Genomic DNA, 21,127 nt, shown 5'->3' with positions numbered 1-21,127 from the left:
CTTTATGGTAGACTTAGATAGTGAAATACCTAATTCCTTGAGAATGTTGCTCTCTTGAGTGGATGTTGTGATGGGGTTTTTCTTCACCATGGAAAAGTTCTATGATCATTCACCATTGTTGTCTTCCGTAGATATCCAGGATTTTTCCCAAACTCACCAATTCACTTTTTGTTTTTTGAAGAATGTTCCAAACTGTTGGTTTGGCCACTCTTAACATTTGTGCTATGTCGCTGATGGATTTCTTTTTTTTCCAACCTGATTGTCTTTCTTTTCCATTGAAAGTTCCTTTTCCCACATTATGTGTTCAAACCATCAGCTTCCAAATACAAATACCACACATGGAATCAGCTCCAGACCTTTTATCTGCTTAACTGATTATGGATTAATGAGGGAATAGCCTATGCAGCCCATTACTTAGCTTTTGAGTTAATAGTCCAATTACTTTTGATCCCTTGAAAAAGAGGCAGCTACAAATGAAAGAGCTGTAATTCCTAAACCCTTACTCCAATTAGAATATGAACACCATCAATTTAAAACTGTGATTCTGCACTCTTATCCCATGTTGATTAAATAACTGTATCTTTAATTTGTTTTGCTAAACAGCTAAAATGACAAAATTTGTGTCACTGTCCAAATATTTCTGGACCTAACTGAACTTTTCCTACTCGATCCTGCAACATTTTTATTATGTAACTGTATTTTACTCTTATTTGCTTTGAATTTCAAAGCAGCGGCATGATAGACTAATGACAGATGCTGATTTCAGTAGTCACTTATGCACTAATTTAAAGTAGTTTCTGAGAACTTATTCTTGCTTGCCAGAGAAGCGTCTCACTTATTAATTATGCTTATCTATTAACAAATTAGATGTTAAACCAAATACACACATACACATTAGATACCTGTTAGCCAAATGATAGCTCAGCTGACATCTATCTCTCCCCACTCCCTCATACACAGCAACACTCAGCTTGGCCAAGCGCCCCTGTGTTCTCTATGTGTTCTACTGCCAGACATCTCTGGTGGCATCTTATCTGCACATCTAACAAAAAGAATGTTTCATTCAAATTCAGCAGGCCAGATCCTAGATTTTGCTGGCATTTGGTTTTCCTTGCAGTATTGATTAACATCTGTAAGGCTAGTTTCACTCTTGCGTTGTGTGGCATCCATCGCATTGCGTTGTGTGACGGATGTAACGGATGCGTAGCATATAGTGGCACAACTGATGCGACGGATCCTGCAAAACAACGTAATTCATTGTAACTTTTTTTCAGCAATTTACTCAACTGAGCATGCTCAGTTGTGTAAAGATGGATCAGTCACAGGAATCCGTCAAATGACAGATTCCGCCGGATTCCGCCACCATAGGCTTCCATTATAAAAATGACGGACGCCGACGAAATCCTGCAAATTGCGGGTTTCTTTACGCTCTGGGAAGCGCAGAAAAACGTTACATGCTGTGTTCTTTCCACCCGGCGGATGCAACGCAGCGTCGGCCGGCGGATACAACGCAGGATCATCAGTTGCAATGCTTCGTCCATACAAGTCTATGGGAAGCAGCGGAATCCGTTAATGGATTGTGCTGTATCCCAAAACGGCGGATTGCGACTTAAGGAAAAAATGCAAGTGTGAAAGTACCGTAAGAAAATAAAGCATGAAAAAACACGATAAAAACGCAATGTCTGCACACAGCCTAGCGGCTGAGTAAAAAAAAACAGATTGCTTATGGACAGTAAGGAAAAAAATCGCCTGACTTTCCTGAAAGAGAATGGGACTGATTTCTTCACACGCTCCTGTGACTCCTGCCTGACAGTGAATTAGTGGAGGCTATGAATTCACACACGGGTAAAAAGCTGCACAAAATTAATTTCATTTTCAGCTTTTTTTGCCTCCAGGACTTGTGGCTTTCCGGCCTATAGCTGGCACACTGCGCGCCACTCATCAGTGACCGCCTATATACTAACGGCCGGTGACTGTTCCGCTCGCCGAGCACAGGCAGCGCCCACTCAGTCACGTGATTCTGACACACAGGAACGTCGTTGTGCAGCGCGTGTTTCAGAGGGGGACACATTTGTTGATGCGCAGCGGCCGGAGCGCTGCTAAAATCCTTCCGGGCTACATAGCTGCACGGTGAGTGACAGTGTGGAAGTTGTAATTGCAGTGAGCCGTTTATGCTTATATGTCCCCGGATGGCAGCAGGGCATCCTGGGATTCGTAGTTCCACTCTGCACCGGCTTGGACATGGGGCAGTGTATCAGTCTGTCACACAGGATATGTGATGCCCGGAGCTTGCACTGGAGCTGATAGAAAGCCTCCATGCACATGGTTAATCCATACACAGGGTGTAAGTGCCATGGGATGTGGTTTACCATTAGTCCTACCATGTCACATGAAGTTGTGGAACTTTCTAATATACTTTTAATTACTTAATTTTCGCGTCATTGTTCAGACCTCTGCTTTCAGTCAGTGAATGGATTCATTTTTTTATTTAAATCCCAAACCGAGAGTCTGTTTGGATCTTTTGCTACAGACTAAAGCGCAGACTCTTCTGTTTACATCTGTCACTATCAGCCCCCAGAGGAGCGATCCCCTTATATTGGTGGGTGCATCAGTGGTGACTGTGCTGGAAGCCACAAGTGGGATCAGTTTTAGTGTCTCCGGTCTCTCCTCTGATACCAAATAGTCAGCCATTATATGGAAACATGACAGGTTTTATTCAGTAACAGCAAGCAGAGGTTGTCAGATTGGTGACAAATTACAACAAAAAACGTCCAATTCATCTACACGGGTGTTTTCCTTACACCAGGCTGTGCTGCGGTATGATGTGGCTCGTTCAGTAAGAGGAGTACGTGCAACATTGAGCATGTTTCCACTTGTGTTTTGCACAGACTAGTGCAATCCGCTAAATCATCAGACTGCACTCGAACCAGTGCAAAACTGTGGGGCAGTATCCATCTGAGTTTGATTTCTCATGCCATAGTGGCCTGAAAAATGAATCGCAGCATTATACTGGCAGCAAGTCTCGGCTCACACACCCCCATACAAGTCTATGGGAGAGTGATAAACATTGCACTGCACTCGCATGTCATCTAACCGCAGTGTGATGTACACAGAGACAGACAGCGGAGGAGATGGGAGAAAGTGCTCCCTTTTCTCCATAGCTGTGATACAATCACAAGATCAGATCACAGTCGCTTGACCCTCGGTTCACGCTCGCACCAGAGGGTCATTAGCATACCGTTTCTGGAAGCTATGAGCAAGTTGAACCGTACCCTTTGAATGACTTTTCTGCATTTTTCAGCTGCCCTTGCACAAGGGTTGGAACTGTGCTTCAGTCAGGAACGAAATACATTTCTATATTCATTTACATCACTTCAGTGATAGGAAATATGATGAATTTGTCAGGCCGCCCTCCAGCCCTCGCCCCGTCCCACTATGCTGCACCAACTTTTCCAAGACTTGGCAGCGCTAACATAAAAAAGGGGACAAACAAAGGGTTGGAACATTTCACCAAGTTATATGCCAGTTGGGGTCTCAGCCGTCAGACTTTCACTGATCTAACACGAGAATTTCCTGTTGATAAATAATGATATTGGCTTACCGGGATAGGACCTATTGTTATAGTACCCATCATTTTAACTATTGTTTTAAAAATCAATTTTGCAGGTGAAAATAAGATCTATTATACATTTGCTTATCAAAGAAATCTGCTGCTTTCTCCCCCTACACATTCAATTCATGACTAGAAATGAGCGGACCTGTTGAGTTTGGTTTGGTGGGTTCAGCCGGACTTTAGTGAAGTTCTGTTCTGGACCTGGACTTGACCTGAACCCCAATGGAAGTCACTAATTGGACAATCCGAGTCTCCGCCCACATACAGCCAGCCATAAACAGATCACTGTTGGTTTTTTTTTGGGACACACTACACCCAATAACATTGGTTCTTACCCCCAGCGTGAGCCGTTCAAACACTTCCAGCGGTCACAGTGGGCCGAGGACCTAGCGTACCCAAGCACAGCGTATAGCACCAGAACTCGAACACTGATGTTTTTTGTAAAGTCTTCGTTCGGTATGAAAACTGAACCTTACTGTTCGGGTCCACACATCTCTAGTTAGAAGTAAAACCTATATTCAGTGAAGACAGACTTTCCCACTACTGAAATAGGAGATTGATACTTCTAAATTCTATGGAGGAGGGAGGAACTAGAGGCAGAGACTGAAATTTTGCTATGAGTTCTCATGAAACCACAGTTACAGTTCTCCATAGAACTTTATGAGCACCAATTATCTATCTCAGTAATGGGAAAATCTGTATTCTCTGAGGACACATTTTACCCATCAATTGAGAATTTAGAGTATGAGTGCTCAGTCTAGGAGTAGTGATGGGAAATACTAACCGGGGTCGGAATATTCGTAACAAATCCCAAAGTGCAATTCAGGTACTCATCACAAATAATGAACCTAATGCAAGTCAATGGGGTACCCGAGCATTTTTCTTGACATCACGAATACCGGCATAGTACTTTGGGATTCGTTATGAATAATCCAGACACGAATAGTTACTATTCACTCATCACTATCTAGAAGGAGAAAGAATCTTTATCTGATAAGATATATTACAAAGTTTCTTATTTCACATGTACTATTGATTTTTTTTTTTTAAACCATCTTTATTGGAAAAAAAACAAAGGTACACAGACATATCCAAGATAAAATAAAAGGAAACAAAAAGGAAATACAGTGTGTCGGCAGGACAACAAAAAAAAGGGAGATTAGACGGCAAATTTTAAGTAGGAACCAATGAATTGGGAGAACTTCTCAAAATCCCCTCTATCACCCCTCTTCCCCCTCCCTAGGGCACGCATAGAAAAGCCTTGTGACAAAACATTACACAAGTCTAACAGGAACTCTACCAGCTATTTGCTCCCTCATGTACCAGTCAGTGAATTGGAAACAGTCATTCACCACTTGGCGCATGGACAGTGGTTGGGCATTAATAAAGGAAAACCATGTAAGGCTAGTTTCAGCATCCGTCACAATCAGTTGTGTGACTGATGCAATGGATGTGTTGCAGATAGTGGCACAACTGATGCTGCAAAAAAACTATCCGTGATCAGCTGATCGTTCCTGCCGCTGGAACTGAATTTACAGTCCATCATGGTTTTTTACTGTGCGCATGCGCACAGTAAAAAAAAAAGCGATCCGCCGCACATAAAAAACGTTAGTGTTATGATCCGGAACCATGGAAGACCACCACAAATCATTGTCAAAAAGGTAACAAGAGCATTGGCAACTAATCTGGCCGCCATCCCCTTACTAACCAACACAACTGGAAGTAGCCGAGGGGTGAACTAACATCCTGTGCACCGCGAACCCAGCCGGAGAACTAACTATCCTAAAAGGTAGGAAAGATGAATAACTCTCTGCCTCAGAAAATAGACAAGAATAGCAAGCCCCCCACATTCAAAGACTGCGGTGATATAGGAAAAACACAATACACAGGTAGATGACAGGATTAGCAAAAGGTGAGGCCCCCGCTGACTAAAATAGAAAAACCCTGCAAAATACCAACTTCCTGATAGTACAAAAAAGGCCCTCAGATCGCTCGATCTGAACTCCGTCCTATACCAGGCGCCCTTGTCATACCAATGAACAGAAAACAAGAATCATAACAAAGTCAACAAGCCACAAACACATGGACCCAAAGGAGCTATACTCCACACAGAACTGCAGGGAGTTCCTCAACAATCCACTAAGGGGGAAAATCCCTGCAAGCAAATAAACTGAAACCAACCACAGCAAATGACAAACCCAGATAAACAAAGAACCAGACAATAAATAAAGAGCAAGCACTTATCTGGGGAAGATGTGGTGTAAAGCAGGATCAAGCAGGCTAAAGATACAAAGAACAACTGACATCCGGCAACAGCCTGCAATCAGACCAAAACTTAAATAAGCAGAGAGTTAGGAAACACCCACTGCACAACCCACCTGGTCTCTGTCCAAACCTTTCCTGGCCACCAGAGGGAGCCTCCCAGCAGCCAAGACATAACTAACATTCACAACACGTTAGTGTACGTACTTACCGCCTGACTGTCAGTCAGTAAAGGACTGATCCGTCATGCGGCGGATGCAACGCAGGGCCATCGGTCACAGTCCATCGCTAATAGAAGTCTATGGGGAAAAAACGGATTCCTGCAAAATATTTTGCAGGATACCGTAATTCCTCAAGGCGACGGATTGTGACTGATGCAAAACAACGCAAGTGTGAAAGTAGCCTAAGAAAGAAGCCTGTGGTGAGTTTTTCTTTAAGTAAGGACTCTATCCAGTTCATTTTAAAGAGGTAGGCCACCTTTGTACTAATCAGACTAACAGTAGGGATTGTGTCCTGCGCCCAGAGGTGTAAAATTCTTTTACGAGTGGCTGCCGCCCAGATGAATAGAGTGCGGTGCTGATGGACAGGAAGTCTATCCAGCCGGTCTTGTGGAAGAATATTACTATTGATTTTTAAAGAAAACAATGGGAAAAAATTAAAATGAGTTACTTTTCAAATGTTAGACAGATGATATTATTGGTGCGGTTTTGCCCACTGGGGCCCCTAGTGATTGTGTGCAGCCACAGTACAAGCTCGCTGATTCCTGTTGTCATTTTGAAGTCACTCGGGCACAAGATTTTGGCACATTTGTATAATAGATGCTTCTATAATTATACAATAATATATAAGTTGTGTGGTGTAGTTAATTATAACTGTTTTTCTGTTTCCACATTACAGATTCCTTCAACGTTTTTCTAGAAGGTTAGTCATCACGATGCCCACGGTGGTGGTGATGGATGTGTCCCTCTCCATGACTAGGCCAGTCCCAGTGGAGGGGACGGAGGACTTCCAGCGTAAGCACCTTGCAGCCCACGGCCTTACTATGCTCTTTGAGCACATGGCAACCAACTACAAGCTGGAGTTTACTGCTCTGGTGGTCTTTTCTTCCTTGTGGGAGCTGATGGTGCCTTTCACCAGAGACTACAATACCCTTCAGGTATATTGTCAAGAACACATGAACTAAAGCCAAGTAACATATGACAAAAAAAATCTCACCTCCTCATGATATAAATGTACCATAAATTTATGTTGTGCCCTTTGCAGATTTGAGAGGTATGGCTTTAGTAACTATGCCCATGCTATCCTCAGGTTTTTAACCCTCAGCATACTAATTAAAGAATGTATGTCTGGAACACCAATGGTGTGAGCAGGGTGCAAGACTCAAAAATATACAACTAAACAATAGGATAAAGAGTTGCACACCAGTAACAACGTATAAGGGAATAATGAAAAGCAGAACTGCTATGGGAATACTAAACTGAAAAATACAATTGACTATCTGAAAAAAGTGAAAAACATGAAAATGGAATATGCATAACTGCTATGAATAATAGGAATGAGAAATGTTTAGCCATTGTATTGATCAATTCAAAGGAGCCCCAAAACCAAACACCAAGGTAATCTCTATTTTTGGGGTCCCTAACCTATGTGTAACCTCACCTGCAGTTAAAAACTTGCTCTGTATGGGAAGCAAAGGACCAAGCTTTGTGACTGGTGTGCCACTCTTTATCCTATTGTTTAGTTGTATATTTTTGAGTCTTACACCCTGTTCACACCATAGGTGTTCCGGACGTCCATTCTTTAATTAGTATGCATTTTCTGTCTGAGAACTCTGCCCCACCCATAGCCATGTGTCTTATTTCACATATATAGCTTGGTCCTTTGCTTCCTATACAGAGCAAGTTTTTAACTGCAGGTGAGGTTACACATAGGTTAGGGACCCCAAAATAGAGATTACCTTGGCGTTTGGTCTTGGGGCTTCTTTGCATTGATCAATACAATGGCTAAACATCTCTCATTCCTATTATTCATAGCAGTTATGCACATTCCATTTTCATGTTTTTCACTTTTTTCAGAGAGTCCATTGTATTTTTCAGTCTAGTATTCCCATATCAGTTCTGCTTTTCATTGTTCCCTTCCTTCTACATTGTGACTGGTGTGCAACTCTTTATCCTATTGTTTAACCCTCAGCAGTCATGATCTATTATGGCCATGACATCCAATAGGTTGGATAGAGGGAGGGAACTTCTTTTGCAACCCCCATCAGCAACCTGCAATGAGATTCTGAGGAGCCATGGGCCTTGAAAATAAAAAATAAACCAAAGGTGGGCACTTTCTGACCCTTTTTGTTCATCCTCTCCTTTGATGGTAAAAAAAAAAAAGTTCTGACTATCCAAAACATAGGTGGTAAATTTATGATCTGATCATTGGTACTGTCACCAATCACCCAATCACAAGGAGATTGGTAGAATGCTTGTATGAACACTGTTACATTCACTTCTGGGGGTCTATATGAGTAGTCAATGAAGGTTCTTTTTAGTGCACTTATTTACAGTATAATTATAGGAAGCAGCAAAATGTTTCACTTGTAATTTTTTTTTTCTCATGAATTTTACTTATGTGTTTTTCTTTTGCAGGAAGCATTAAGTAATATTGATGATTATGACAAGACTTGTTTAGAGTCAGCACTACAAGGCGTGTCCAGTGTGGTCCAACAAGAATGGGGGGCTTCTATCCCCTGCCAGGTAATTTCAAGTTTCGAATATAAAGGCTACAGTTGTATCCCAAAAAAAGAATATTTTGTACATTAAAAGAATCTGTCAGCAGGATTTACTAAGCAATCTAAACACCGAAACAGAGCAGGGCTAAAACACAGATTCAGCGATATGTCATTTCTATGTGCTGTTGTTTACTTATATTGAAAGTTTATTCACTAGGACATTATCATTGCTGGAACTAGCTGCCTCATGCCAAGTCTTCCTACCGTGACTATGTCCTCTTCTCTCATAAGCAGCTCACTGTCGATATACAGTGTACACAAAAACCTGTGGTGTGGGCAGAGTTAGCTTTCTGAGCCCTGGTACATCAAAGAACTTTTGATTGTTTCTCAAATGCTTCACCCAATAAACGGAGTGATACATCCTTGGAATTAGGCTTTCTTCATCGTTCCTTATGGGAGACCCAGACCATGGGTGTATAGCTTCTGCCTCCGGAGGACACACAAACTACTACACTAAAAAGTGTAGCTCCTCCCTCCGATCATATACACCCCCTGGATGACCAAATCTAGCCAGTTCAATGCTTTGTGTTCAGGAGGATCACACATGCATTTTCATCTGATTTTTGATTTTAAAGAGTTGGAAGAAAAGCGGGTCCAAGCTGGACCCCCGGCATGTCCCTTCTCACCCCACTGTGTCGGCGGTGCTGTTAAGGTTGATTTCAAGGCTGGAGCCTTTACATGCCGCGCTCCTTCACCATCCCTCGGGCTCTGGCTTGAAGTGGGAGCCAGCACGGTTCTCACTGCTTTGCAGGAGACCGGTCTCCATCCGCAGCCCTCTCAGGACCCTGCCGGACGGAGCACTCATCCCTCAGGGATCTGGCCCTGCGTCTCTCAAGCTAAGTATTGAGACTTTATTGTCAGGGGGTCCCTTGCATTTTTTTTATTGTTGGGGAGAGTGTGTTAGTTATTTTGGTGACATTTCCGGCAGGTTCTCTGGGTTTCCCCTGAGAACCGCGCCGAGGGTGCCTGCTCGCCGGCCGCACTGTAAAATTTAGTCCCCGGCTTCAGCTGCGGCCTACTTTCGGTTTCACTGCCCCTGCATGTCAGTCATGCAGAGGGACAGTGCGGCGCCGCCCACCGGCCGTTCAGCAGAGGGGAGGACACTCCTCTCTGAGGAGATGTTTCCCTCCCCTGTATATCCCCTTGGCCCTCCGATTCCCGCTCTTGGACTAGGCCCCGCCCCCCCTCCTCACTCCGGCGCCATTTTCTCAGCGTTCTCACACTGATCGGCGCTGGCTGCTGCATCTCTGCAACCTGTCTGGGGGTCTGAGTTGTGGGATCCGGAGGGCACACAAATCGGTCTGGTAAGCCACAACCTCTGGTTGTGGACTTTATTATACACTCTCTGGGGGTCATTCTGAAGGAGTGTGTTCTTACTGCAGAGCCTCCACCTCAGCAGCATGTCTCACACTAGGAGCAAGGCTGCAAGGCTGTACTCCATATGCACTGCATGTAAGCTCGTACTGCCTGAACCGAGCACATATCCTCATTGTGATGCCTGCTCTAACATGGTGGTGCCTCAGCCTGGAGTCTCCCCAGTGGTCCCTCAGGCTGCTCCGGCCCCGGTGGCTGAACCCCCGGCTTGGGTAGAATTGTTTACTAAGTCTATCTCCCAGTCCTTTGCTGACTCCATGGGAGAGCTGTCCCGTACTCTGCTGAGCATGCATCAGCCCCCTTCACAGGGTGCCTCTGCTGCTTCGGCTCGCTCTCCAGAGCTCACAGAGGATTCTTCATCTGCTCCCAGACCCCGTCCTCCTAAAAGGAAACGCAGGGACCCCTCTCCTTCCTCGTCCCGCGGCTCCGATTCACGAGCCGATTCGCAGGACGAGGAGGATGTCTTTACTGGGGGCTCGGACGCTACCTCTATGTGCCCCATTGATCTGACTGAGGGGGATGCAGATGTTAGTGATTTGATTGCGTCCATTAATACTGTACTGGACCTCAATCCGCCAGTATCAGAGGAGCAACCCTCTCTGGCAGAAAAGCACCAGTTTACTTTGCCTAAGAGACCAAGGAATGTGTTCTTTAACCACTCCAGTTTTCAGACCACTGTGTCCAAGCCCAGAGCCTGTCCTGACAAACGCTTTCCTAAGCGTGGTTCTGATGACCGTTTTCCTTTTCCACCAGAGGTGGTCAAGGAGTGGGCTCTCTCACCAAAGGTGGACCCTCCGGTGTCTAGACTCTCAGCCCGGACAGTTGTATCTGTGGCTGATGGCACCTCACTCAAGGATCCCACTGACCGCCAGGTTGACCTGCTGGCCAAGTCTGTCTATGAGGCGACAGGGGCCTCGTTCTCCCCATCTTTTGCAGCAGTGTGGGCTCTCAAAGCCATCTCTGCTTCTCTGGAGGAGATGCATACCCTCACTAGGGACTCTATGCCTGAATTGGTTGCTTTAACTTCCCAGGCTTCAGCCTTTTCAGCCTACGCCATGTCTGCCATGCTGGAGGCCTCTCACCGCACTGCGGTGGCCTCCGCCAATTCCCTCGCTATCCGCAGGATCTTGTGGCTTCGTGAGTGGAAGGCGGATGCTTCCTCAAAGAAGTACCTTGCTGGGCTCCCATTTGCTGGGTCAAGCCTGTTCGGTGAACAGCTGGATGAAATTATTAAGGAGGCTACTGGCGGGAAGAGTACTTCCTTGCCACAGACTAAAGCCAGGAAACCTGTCCAGGGCAGGAACCAGTCGAGGTTTCGTTCCTTTCGTTCCTCTAACTGGTCATCCTCTAAGCCCTCGGCCTCGTCCACTAACTCGGCCAAGGACCAGAAGCCCACCTGGCGCAAGAAGCCGCGTCCACAAGGGTCCGCAGGAGCTGCTGCCACCAAGGCAGCCTCCTCTTGACTATCTGGCCGAGCCAGCAACGTCCTTGGTCGGTGGCAGGCTCTCCCACTTTGGCGACGTGTGGTTTCAACACGTCTCCGACCAGTGGGTGCGGGATATCATCTCCCACGGCTACAGGATAGAGTTCTCTTCCAGCCCGCCAAACAGATTTTTTCTGTCAACTCCCCCCTGCTCCAAGGCCGCCGCCTTCTCACAGGCCGTGGCATCCTTGCAGGCTAACGGAGTAATTGTGCCGGTTCCCGCCAGGGAACGGTTCAGAGGTTTCTATTCAAATCTCTTCCTAGTCCCCAAAAAGGACGGTTCCTTCCGGCCCATCCTGGATCTCAAGCTTCTCAACAAGCATGTTCAGGTGCGGCATTTTCGCATGGAGTCTCTGCGATCAGTCATTGCCTCAATGACCCAAGGAGATTTCCTGGCATCCATCGACATCAGAGATGCCTATCTGCATGTGCTAATTGCAGTTTCACACCAGCGTTGGCTACGTTTTGCAATCGGAGAGGAACATTTCCAATTCGTGGCTCTCCCCTTCGGGTTAGCCACGGCCCCTCGATTATTCACCAAGGTCATGGCAGCAGTGGTTGCGGTCCTGCACCTCCAGGGGTTGGCAGTAATTCCTTACCTGGACGACCTTCTTGTCAAGGCTTCATCCAGCGCAGACTGTCAGCGGAGTGTCTCGCTCACTCTCGCCACTCTTGTTCAATTCGGGTGGCTTGTCAATCTGCCCAAGTCCACTCTGACCCCGACCCAAAAACTCACGTACCTAGGGATGCAATTCGAAACTCTGCCGGCACTTGTCAAGCTGCCCTTAGTCAAACAGCAGTCCCTCCATCTGGCGGTGCGCTCTCTGTTGAGGCCCCGCCGTCACTCCATCAGGCACCTCATGCAGGTGCTGGGTCAGATGGTGGCGTCAATGGAAGCGGTTCCCTTTGCCCAGTTCCATCTGCATCCTCTGCAGCTGGACATTCTCCGCTGTTGGGACAAGCGGATCTCTTCCTTGCACAGGTTGGTGGCTCTGTCGCCACAAGCCAGGAGCTCTCTTCAGTGGTGGCTTCGGCCTCTCTCTCTGTCTCAGGGACGCTCCTTTCTGACCCCGTCCTGGGTGATCCTCACCACGGATGCCAGTCTTTCCGGCTGGGGAGCAGTATTTCTCCACCACCGAGCACAGGGCATTTGGACTCCGTCCGAATCAGTCCTCTCGATCAATGTGCTGGAAATCAGAGCTGTGTTCCTAGCTCTCGTAGCCTTTCACCACCTGTTGGCGGGCAAGCACATTCGAGTCCAGTCAGACAACGCGACAGCAGTTGCCTACATCAATCACCAGGGCGGGACTCGCAGCCGCCTGGCAATGTTGGAGGTTCAACGCATCCTGCAATGGATGGAGGACTCCAAGTCAACCATATCCGCAGTCCATATCCCAGGCGTGGAAAACTGGGAGGCAGATTATCTCAGCCGTCAAACCGTGGACAGCGGCGAGTGGGCTCTGCATCAGGCAGTCTTCCGGTCGATCTGCCGCAAGTGGGGCACTCCGGAAGTGGATCTAATGGCATCCCGGCACAACAACAAGGTCCCGGTTTACGTGGCTCGCTCCCACGATCCTCAGGCCTTTGCAGCGGACGCGCTGGTTCAGGATTGGTCCCAGTTTCGTCTGGCTTACGTGTTTCCCCCTCTAGCTCTCTTGCCCAGAGTCCTGCGCAAGATCAGAATGGAGGGCTGTCGGGTCATACTCATCGCCCCAGACTGGCCCAGGCGAGCTTGGTACCCAGACCTGCTCCGTCTGTCCGTAGAGGTGCCGTGGTGTCTCCCGGACCGCCCAGACCTTCTCTCTCAAGGTCCGTTTTTCCGCCAGAATTCTGCGGCTCTCAGATTGACGGCGTGGCTCTTGAGTCCTGGATCCTGACGGCTTCCGGCATTCCTCCCGAAGTCATCTCCACTATGACTCAGGCTCGGAAGTCTTCCTCGGCCAAAATGTACCACAGGACTTGGAGAATTTTCCTGTCCTGGTGTCGTTCTTCCGGCCATGCTCCTTGGCCTTTTTCCTTGCCAACCATCCTGTCCTTTCTACAGTCCGGTCTGCAGCTAGGACTATCCCTCAATTCTCTTAAGGGACAGGTCTCGGCTCTGTCAGTGTTCTTTCAGCGGCGTATCGCCCGACTGGCTCAGGTGCGCACCTTCATGCAGGGCGCATCTCACATCATTCCACCTTACCGGCGGCCCTTGGATCCCTGGGACCTTAATCTGGTCCTCACGGCCTTACAGAAACCCCACTTTGAGCCTCTTAGGGAAGTTTCTTTGTTTCGACTTTCACAGAAAGTCGTCTTTCTGGTGGCCATAACTTCTCTCAGGAGAGTTTCTGATTTGGCCGCGCTCTCTTCGGAGTCACCTTTTTTGGTTTTTCACCAAGACAAGGTAGTTCTCCGTCCGACTCCGGACTTTCTTCCAAAGGTGGTGTCTCCTTTCCACCTTAACCAGGACATTTCATTGCCTTCCCTTTGTCCGGCCCCTGTTCATCGCTTTGAGAAAGCGTTGCATACTTTAGATCTGGTGCGGGCGCTCCGGATCTATGTGTCACGCACCGCCGCTCTTAGGCGGTGCACCTCTCTTTTTGTGCTGACCACAGGTCAGCGCAAGGGTCTCTCGGCTTCTAAACCGACCCTAGCTCGTTGGATTAGGTCGGCCATATCCGATGCCTACCAGAGTACTCAGGTGCCTCCCCCGCCGGGGATCAAGGCACACTCGACCAGAGCTGTCGGTGCCTCTTGGGCTTTCAGGCACCAGGCTACGGCTCAGCAGGTCTGTCAGGCTGCCACTTGGTCTAGTCTGCACACCTTTTCAAAGCACTACCAAGTGCATGCTCATGCTTCGGCAGATGCGAGCTTGGGCAGACGCATCCTTCAGGCGGCTGTTGCCCATTTGTGAAGTTAGGTTTTGCCTACTTCCCAGTTTTCTGTTTATTTCCCACCCATGGACTGCTTTGAGACGTCCCATGGTCTGGGTCTCCCATTAGGAACGATGAAGAAAAAGAGAATTTTGTTTACTTACCGTAAATTCTTTTTCTTATAGTTCCGACATGGGAGACCCAGCACCCTCCCTGTTGCCTGTTTGCAGTTTTCTTGTTCCGTGTGTTTTCACCGGCTGTTGTTGTAGTCAGAGGTTCCGGTTGTTCCGGGTTTTGCTCTGTCTCTACTTGTGGGTGGATGTCCTCCTTCAGCTTTTGCACTAAACTGGCTAGATTTGGTCATCCAGGGGGTGTATATGCTCGGAGGGAGGAGCTACACTTTTTAGTGTAGTACTTTGTGTGTCCTCCGGAGGCAGAAGCTATACACCCATGGTCTGGGTCTCCCATGTCGGAACTATAAGAAAAAGAATTTACGGTAAGTAAACAAATTTCTCTTTTTCTTTCCCTACTTTATACTGCTCCCAAATGAGGTAGCAAAAGCCTGATGACATGACCAGGATAGAGGTAGCACAAAGGCTCTGGAAAAGTGCTATGGCCCCCCTCCAAAACAAAAAAATAAATAAATCTAGCAAAATTTAGTCTCCCAAATCCAAATGTCCCTCTCCCTTCTGGGCACCATATTGTGTCTACACCAGTTAACCTCCACATTTGGCATTTTTGTAGTGAGGAGAGCCCGCTTAATTTACAGGTTGCAGGTGCAGGTCTCCAGAATTCACGAGTTGGGCGCAGTGTACAGGCACTATAATGTACTGGGCACTACAAGGGCTTGTTTGCAATTTCTAATTTTGCAACATTCTCTGCATTTGACTTTATGGGTGTTTTCCACAAACAAAATTGTTAATACACCCGCAGATGAATTCCCAGAGGGGTGTAATTTCCAAAATGGGATCAATTGAGGGGGTTCCTGCTGTTCTGGCACTTAGGGGCTTTCAAATGGAGTCTGCAAGCCATTCTAGGAAAATCTGCGCTACAAAAGGCAAATGGTGCTCCTTCCCTCCTGAGCCTAGCCATGTGGCTAAACCGTACTGTACTGTACAGTCTCATGCAGGGTACGGTATTGCCACAGTCACAAAAAATTCTGTAACCCATTATAGGGCCTTTTTCACCTATTCCGCTCTTGAAAATTGGAAATCTGGGGTTAAAACAACATTTTTGTTGTAAAAATGTAATTCTTTTTTTTTTTTCACCTGTGTGTATGCTCATGGAGTGTGCTTTGTAAAATGGGGTCACTTATGGGGGTCGGCTTTTCTGGCATGTGATGGGCTCTACCAATTTGATGTGCTCTCGGCAAACCATTGCAACTAAATCTGAGCTTCAATAATGGCGCTGCTTCCCTTCTGAGCTTTGCACTGTGCCTCAAAAGTTATGTTTGGCCACATATTCGGCATTGGTGTACTCAGGAGATATTGTTTAACAAATTGTAGGGTCCATTTTCTCCTATTGCCCTTGTGAAATGGTATCCGCAATCTATTTCAGACAACATGGCGTTCCTTCCCTTCCGAGCCCTGCCGTACACCCATACAGTAGTTTTCCACCATATATATGGTATCCCTGTACTCAGAAGAAATTGCACAACACATTTCTTGTCCACTTTGTCCTGTTACCTGTGTGAAAATGCAACATTTGGGGCTAAAACATTGTTGTGGGAAAAATATGATTTATTTTTTTTTATTGTCTCTGCTCAACATTATAAAATTCTGTGAAGCACCTGTGCGTTCAGGGTGCTCACCACACATCTAGATAAGTTACTTGAGGGGTATATTTTGCAAAATGGGGTGACTTGGGGGGGCTCCACTATTTGGGCACATCAGGAGCGCTGCAAATGCGACATGGCACCCGCAATCGATTCCAGACACTTTTGCACTACTCAGGAGAAATTGTCCAAAACTTTGTTTGGTGCATTTTCTTCTGTTACCCTTGTGAAAATGGACAATTTGGGACTAAAGTAGCATTTTGGAGGGAAAAAGGAAAAAAAAAAGAATAAATCAAATTCTTTTTTTCCTTTCACATTGCTTTAATTTTTGTGAATCACCTGAAGAGGTAATAAACATCTTGGATGTGGTTTTAGAAGTTTTTAGAATGGTGTCTCTTTTGGGGATTTTCTGTCACCTCGGCCTCTCAAAGTCACTTTGAATGTGATGTGGTCCCTAAAAAAAAAAAAAAAAAAAAAAAAAAAAAAAAATGGTTTTGCAAATTTTGTTGGAAAAATGAGAAATTGCTGATAAACATTTAATTTTTCTAACTTTGTGGCAAAATTTTTTTTTTTTTTTTTTTTTAAAATAGTGCTTATGTAAAGTAGACATGTAGGAAATGTTATTTATTAACTATTTTTTGTGACATAACTCTCTGCTTTAAGGGTCTTAACATTAAAGGGAACCTGTCAGCAGAAATTTCGACTAAAACCTAACAGATTCCCCCTCTGCAGCTCCTGGGCTGCATTCTAGAAAGGTCCCTGTTACTATTGTGCCCCCTTTCTGACCAAAAACCATGGCCGTTATTCTGCCCCCTGGTCCTGTATGCCGCCCCCATCGCCGATTTCCATACTTCTGGACGCCGCCCACTGCTCCAGCCATCCACGCGCATGCCCAGTGCCAGTCTCACGGGACTGAGCAGTGTGACCGCTGGTGACGTGTGCGCAGACAAGTGATTATGGGCGGGACTGTGACTGTTATCAGCAATTACCCGCCCATAATCTCGTGAGCGCTCAAACTTCTCCAGCGGTCACACTGAGCTCAGTGTAGATGCTAGACTGTATGGGCTGCTTCCAGGGATGACGTCCCTTTGTCACGTGATAGGGGCGTGTTCAAAATACTATCACGTGACAAAGGGACGTCATCCCTGGAAGCAGCCCATACAGTCTAGCATCTACACTGAGCTCAGTGTGACCGCTGGTGAGGTTTGCACGCTCACGAGATTATGGGCGGGTAATTGCTGATAACAGTCACAGTCCCGCCCATAATCACTTGCCTGCGCACACTGCTCAGTCCCGTGAGACTGGCACTGGGCATGCGCGGGGATGGCTGGAGCAGTGGGCGGCGTCCAGAAGTATGGAAATCGGCGATGGGGGCGGCATACAGGACCAGGGGGCAGAATAACGGCCATCAGGCAGCCCGCCCCCGTGACACATTTAGAGAATCCGAAGCCAAAAAGGTACCTCTATATAAACTCTTTTTTTTGGTCAGAAAGGGGGCACAATAGTAACAGGGACCTTTCTAGAATGCAGCCCAGGAGCTGCAGAGGGGGAATCTGTTAGGTTTTAGTCGAAATTTCTGCTGACAGGTTCCCTTTAAGTTTGAAAATTGCGAAAATTTTCTCAATTTGAAATTTTCATAAATGCAAAAAATATTGTCCTAAATTTACCACTATCATGAAGTACAATATGTCGCAAAAAAAAATCTCAAAATCACTGGGATCCGTTTCGTGACACTGGTCAGAATTGTAAAATTTGCCCTGGTCATGAAGGTGAAAACGGGTTGGGGTGAGGGGGTTAAAGGGCTTGTGCAGTCATCTGACGATTGTAGGCAGTCACGCTATGTGAGTGCAGACTTCTGAATGCTTAGAGCACGTGCACCACCCCCCTGTCAGAGATCTCTGGTAAAGGCGGCCTGTCACATGACTGCAAGTATGTGATCTGCATACATGCCGACTAGACTTGCTCAGCCTCATGAATACTTGTAGTTATGTCACCAGCAATACCAGCGAATCCTGACAGCGTGTAGTGTGAGCACTGTAAGGATTCAGAAGTCTGCAGTCATGTAGAGTAACCGAGTAACTCATACTTTGATCGGAAAAGCGGACAACCCCTTTTAAAGTAATTTGTTTTTTTTTCTTTTAATTTAAGATGTCTTTGAACTTATTAATTTATACACCATGTGCAGAATTATTAGGCACATTTTTTAATTAAAAACTTTTTTATTATTGATCAACAACTGTGTTCTCAATCAACCCAAAAGACTCAAATATCAAAGCTTAATATTTTTGGAAGTTGGAGTGTTTGTTTTTTTTTTAGATTTGGCTATCTTAGGAGGATATCTGTTTGTGCAGGTAACTATTACTGTGCAGAATTATTAGGCAACTTAATAAAAACCAAATATATTCCCATCTCACTTGTTTATTTTCACCAGGTAAACCAATACAACTGCACAAAATTTAGAAATAAACATTTCTGACATGCAAAAACAAAACCCAAAAAATGAGTGACCAATATAGCCACCTTTCTTTATGATGACACTCAACAGCCTACCATCCATAGATTCTGTCAGTTGCTTGATCTGTTTATGATGAACATTGCGTGCAGCAGCCACCACAGCCTCCAGACACTGTTCCGAGAGGTGTACTGTTTACCCTCCCTGTAGATCTCACATTTTATGCGGGTCCACATGTTCTCTATGGGGTTCAGATCAGGTGAACAAGGGGGGCATGTCATTATTTTTTCATCTTTTAGACCTTTACTGGCCAGCCACGCTGTGGAGTAGTTGGATGCATGTCATGGAGCATTGTCCTGCATGAAAATCATGTTTTGTTTTTTTTAATGATACTGACTTCTTCCTGTACCACTGCTTGAAGAAGTTGTCTTCCAGAAACTGGCAGTAGGTCTGGGAGTTGAGCTTCACTCCATCCTCAACCCGAAAAGGTCCCACAAGTTCATCTTTGATGATACCAGCCCATACCAGTACCCCACCTCCACCTTGCTGGCGTCTGAGCTGGAGTGGAGCTCTCTGCCCTTTACTGATCCAGCCTCTGGCCCATCCATCTGGCCCATCAAGAGTCACTCTCATTTCATCAGTCCATAAAACCTTTAAAAAATCAGTCTTAAGATATTTCTTCGCCCAGTCTTGACGTTATATCTTATGTTTCTTGTTCAAAGGTGGTGGTTTTTCAGCCTTCCTTACCTTGGCCATGTCCCTGAGTATGGCACACCTTGTGCTTTTTTATACTCCAGTAACGTTGCAGGTCTGAAATATGGCCAAACTGGTGGCAAATGGCATCTTGGCAGCTTCAGGCTTGATTTTCCTCAATTCATGGGTAGTTATTTTGCGCCTTTTTTGCCCAACACGCTTCTTGCGACCCTGTTGGTTATTTCCCATGAAACGCTTGATTGTTCGGTGATCACGCTTCAAAAGTTTGGCAATTTCCAGACTGCTGCATCCCTCTGCAAGACATCTCACAATTTTGGACTTTTTGGAGCCCGGCAAATCTCTCTTCTGACCCATTTTGCCAAAGGAAAGGAAGTTGCCTAATAATTAAGCACACCTTATATAGGGTGTTGATGTCATTACACCGCACCCCTCCTCATTACAGAGATGCACATCACCTGGTTTACTTAATTGGTAGTTGGCTCTCAAGTCTATACAGCTTGGAGTAGGACAACATATATAAAAATTATCGTGATCAAAATACTCATTTGCTTAATAATTCTGCACACAGAGTATATAAAACTTTGCATCAAACTTTTGCAACTATCAAAGCAATTTATTGGGACCGGATTGTGAACTATTTAAACTCTTTACTATAGATCTTTAGCTGTTCTGATTTCTATTATTATGATGATGAATGCTTTCTTACACTGCACTGACTATTCCACTGTCTGCCTCATGCTTTCCTCATCAGGTCGTGCTGGTTACAGACGGATGCCTCGGCATCGGAAGAGGTTCTCTTTACAACTCCCTGTCATCCCTGACCCAGCGCAGCGACAGCAACCGATTTCCTCTGCCCTTCCCCTTCCCCTCTAAGCTGTACATTATGTGCATGGCCAATCTAGAAGAGGTAAGGACATCACATGAATTCTGGGATGTGCTCTCCTGGTGTATGAAAACTTTGGTTTCTTACTCTTTATATTGCTTATATAACAGCAGAATAATTGTTTTGATTTTTTTTTTTTAACCCCTGTGGTCCCATGGGTCCACTTCTGATCACCGCAGTACCACCAGTCAGCAGCAAGTATTACGTATACATTGGAAATCATTTTCTAGCTATGCTGCTGCTAACAGTTATATTATGGTATTTCTTTATCGTTCCTTTGGGAGACCCAGACCATGGGTGTTTAGCTTCTGCCTCCGGAGGACACACAAAGTACTACACTTAAAAGTGTAGCTCCTCCCTCTGAGCTTATACACCCCCTGGTAGCCAGTCCTAGCCAGTTTATTGCTTTGTGTCAGGAGGCATACATCCACACATGCATTCTCATCTGATTTGTTTGACTTTTGGAAAGAGTTTGAAGAAAAGCGGGTCCACGTCTGGACCCCCGGCATGTCCCTTCTCACCCCACTGTGTCGGCGGTGTTGTTAAGGTTGATTTACAAGGCTGCAGCCTTACATGCCGCGCTCCTTCACCATCCCTTCTGGGCTCTGGCTTGAAGTGGGAGCCAGCATGGTCTCCATGCCTGGCAGGAGTCCGGTCTCCATCCACAGCCCCTTGAGGATTCTTTTGGACCGGAGCACTCATCCCCAGGGACATGGCCCTGCGTCTCAGCACCTAAGTACCTGAGACGTTTATGTTGGGGGTCCCGGTTCTTTATTGTAAGGGGAGAGTATGCTGTATGTGATTGTTTTAACTTTTCCGGCGGGTTCTCTAGCTTTTGCCTGAGAACCGCGCCGATGGTGCCTGCTTGTCGGCCTCGCCGCTTAAATTTAGGCTCCGGCTTCGCCGGAGGCCTAGTTTCATTTTCCTGCCCTCGCATG

The 21,127-nt window shown here is 46.1% G+C and overlaps 1 protein-coding gene across 1 annotated transcript in view; it reads left to right on the top strand.

The window, feature by feature from the left end:
- The first annotated feature begins 2,066 nt into the window (after positions 1 to 2,066).
- The window catches only part of INTS14 (integrator complex subunit 14), a 44,643-nt gene continuing 25,582 nt past the window's right edge, over positions 2,067 to 21,127 (top strand). Inside the window, exons 1-4 of the mRNA XM_075342857.1 lie at positions 2,067 to 2,130; positions 6,773 to 7,031; positions 8,512 to 8,619; positions 20,058 to 20,213. Coding sequence (XP_075198972.1) covers positions 2,078 to 2,130; positions 6,773 to 7,031; positions 8,512 to 8,619; positions 20,058 to 20,213 — 576 coding nt within the window. The 5' untranslated portion in view covers positions 2,067 to 2,077. The remainder of the gene's footprint in view (positions 2,131 to 6,772; positions 7,032 to 8,511; positions 8,620 to 20,057; positions 20,214 to 21,127) is intronic.

The sequence above is a fragment of the Anomaloglossus baeobatrachus genome, chromosome 4 (assembly GCF_048569485.1).
Source record: "Anomaloglossus baeobatrachus isolate aAnoBae1 chromosome 4, aAnoBae1.hap1, whole genome shotgun sequence".
Classification (NCBI taxonomy): domain Eukaryota; kingdom Metazoa; phylum Chordata; class Amphibia; order Anura; family Aromobatidae; genus Anomaloglossus; species Anomaloglossus baeobatrachus.
Note: the sequence above shows the minus strand (reverse complement) of the source record. Positions and strands in the feature narration are given on the sequence as shown.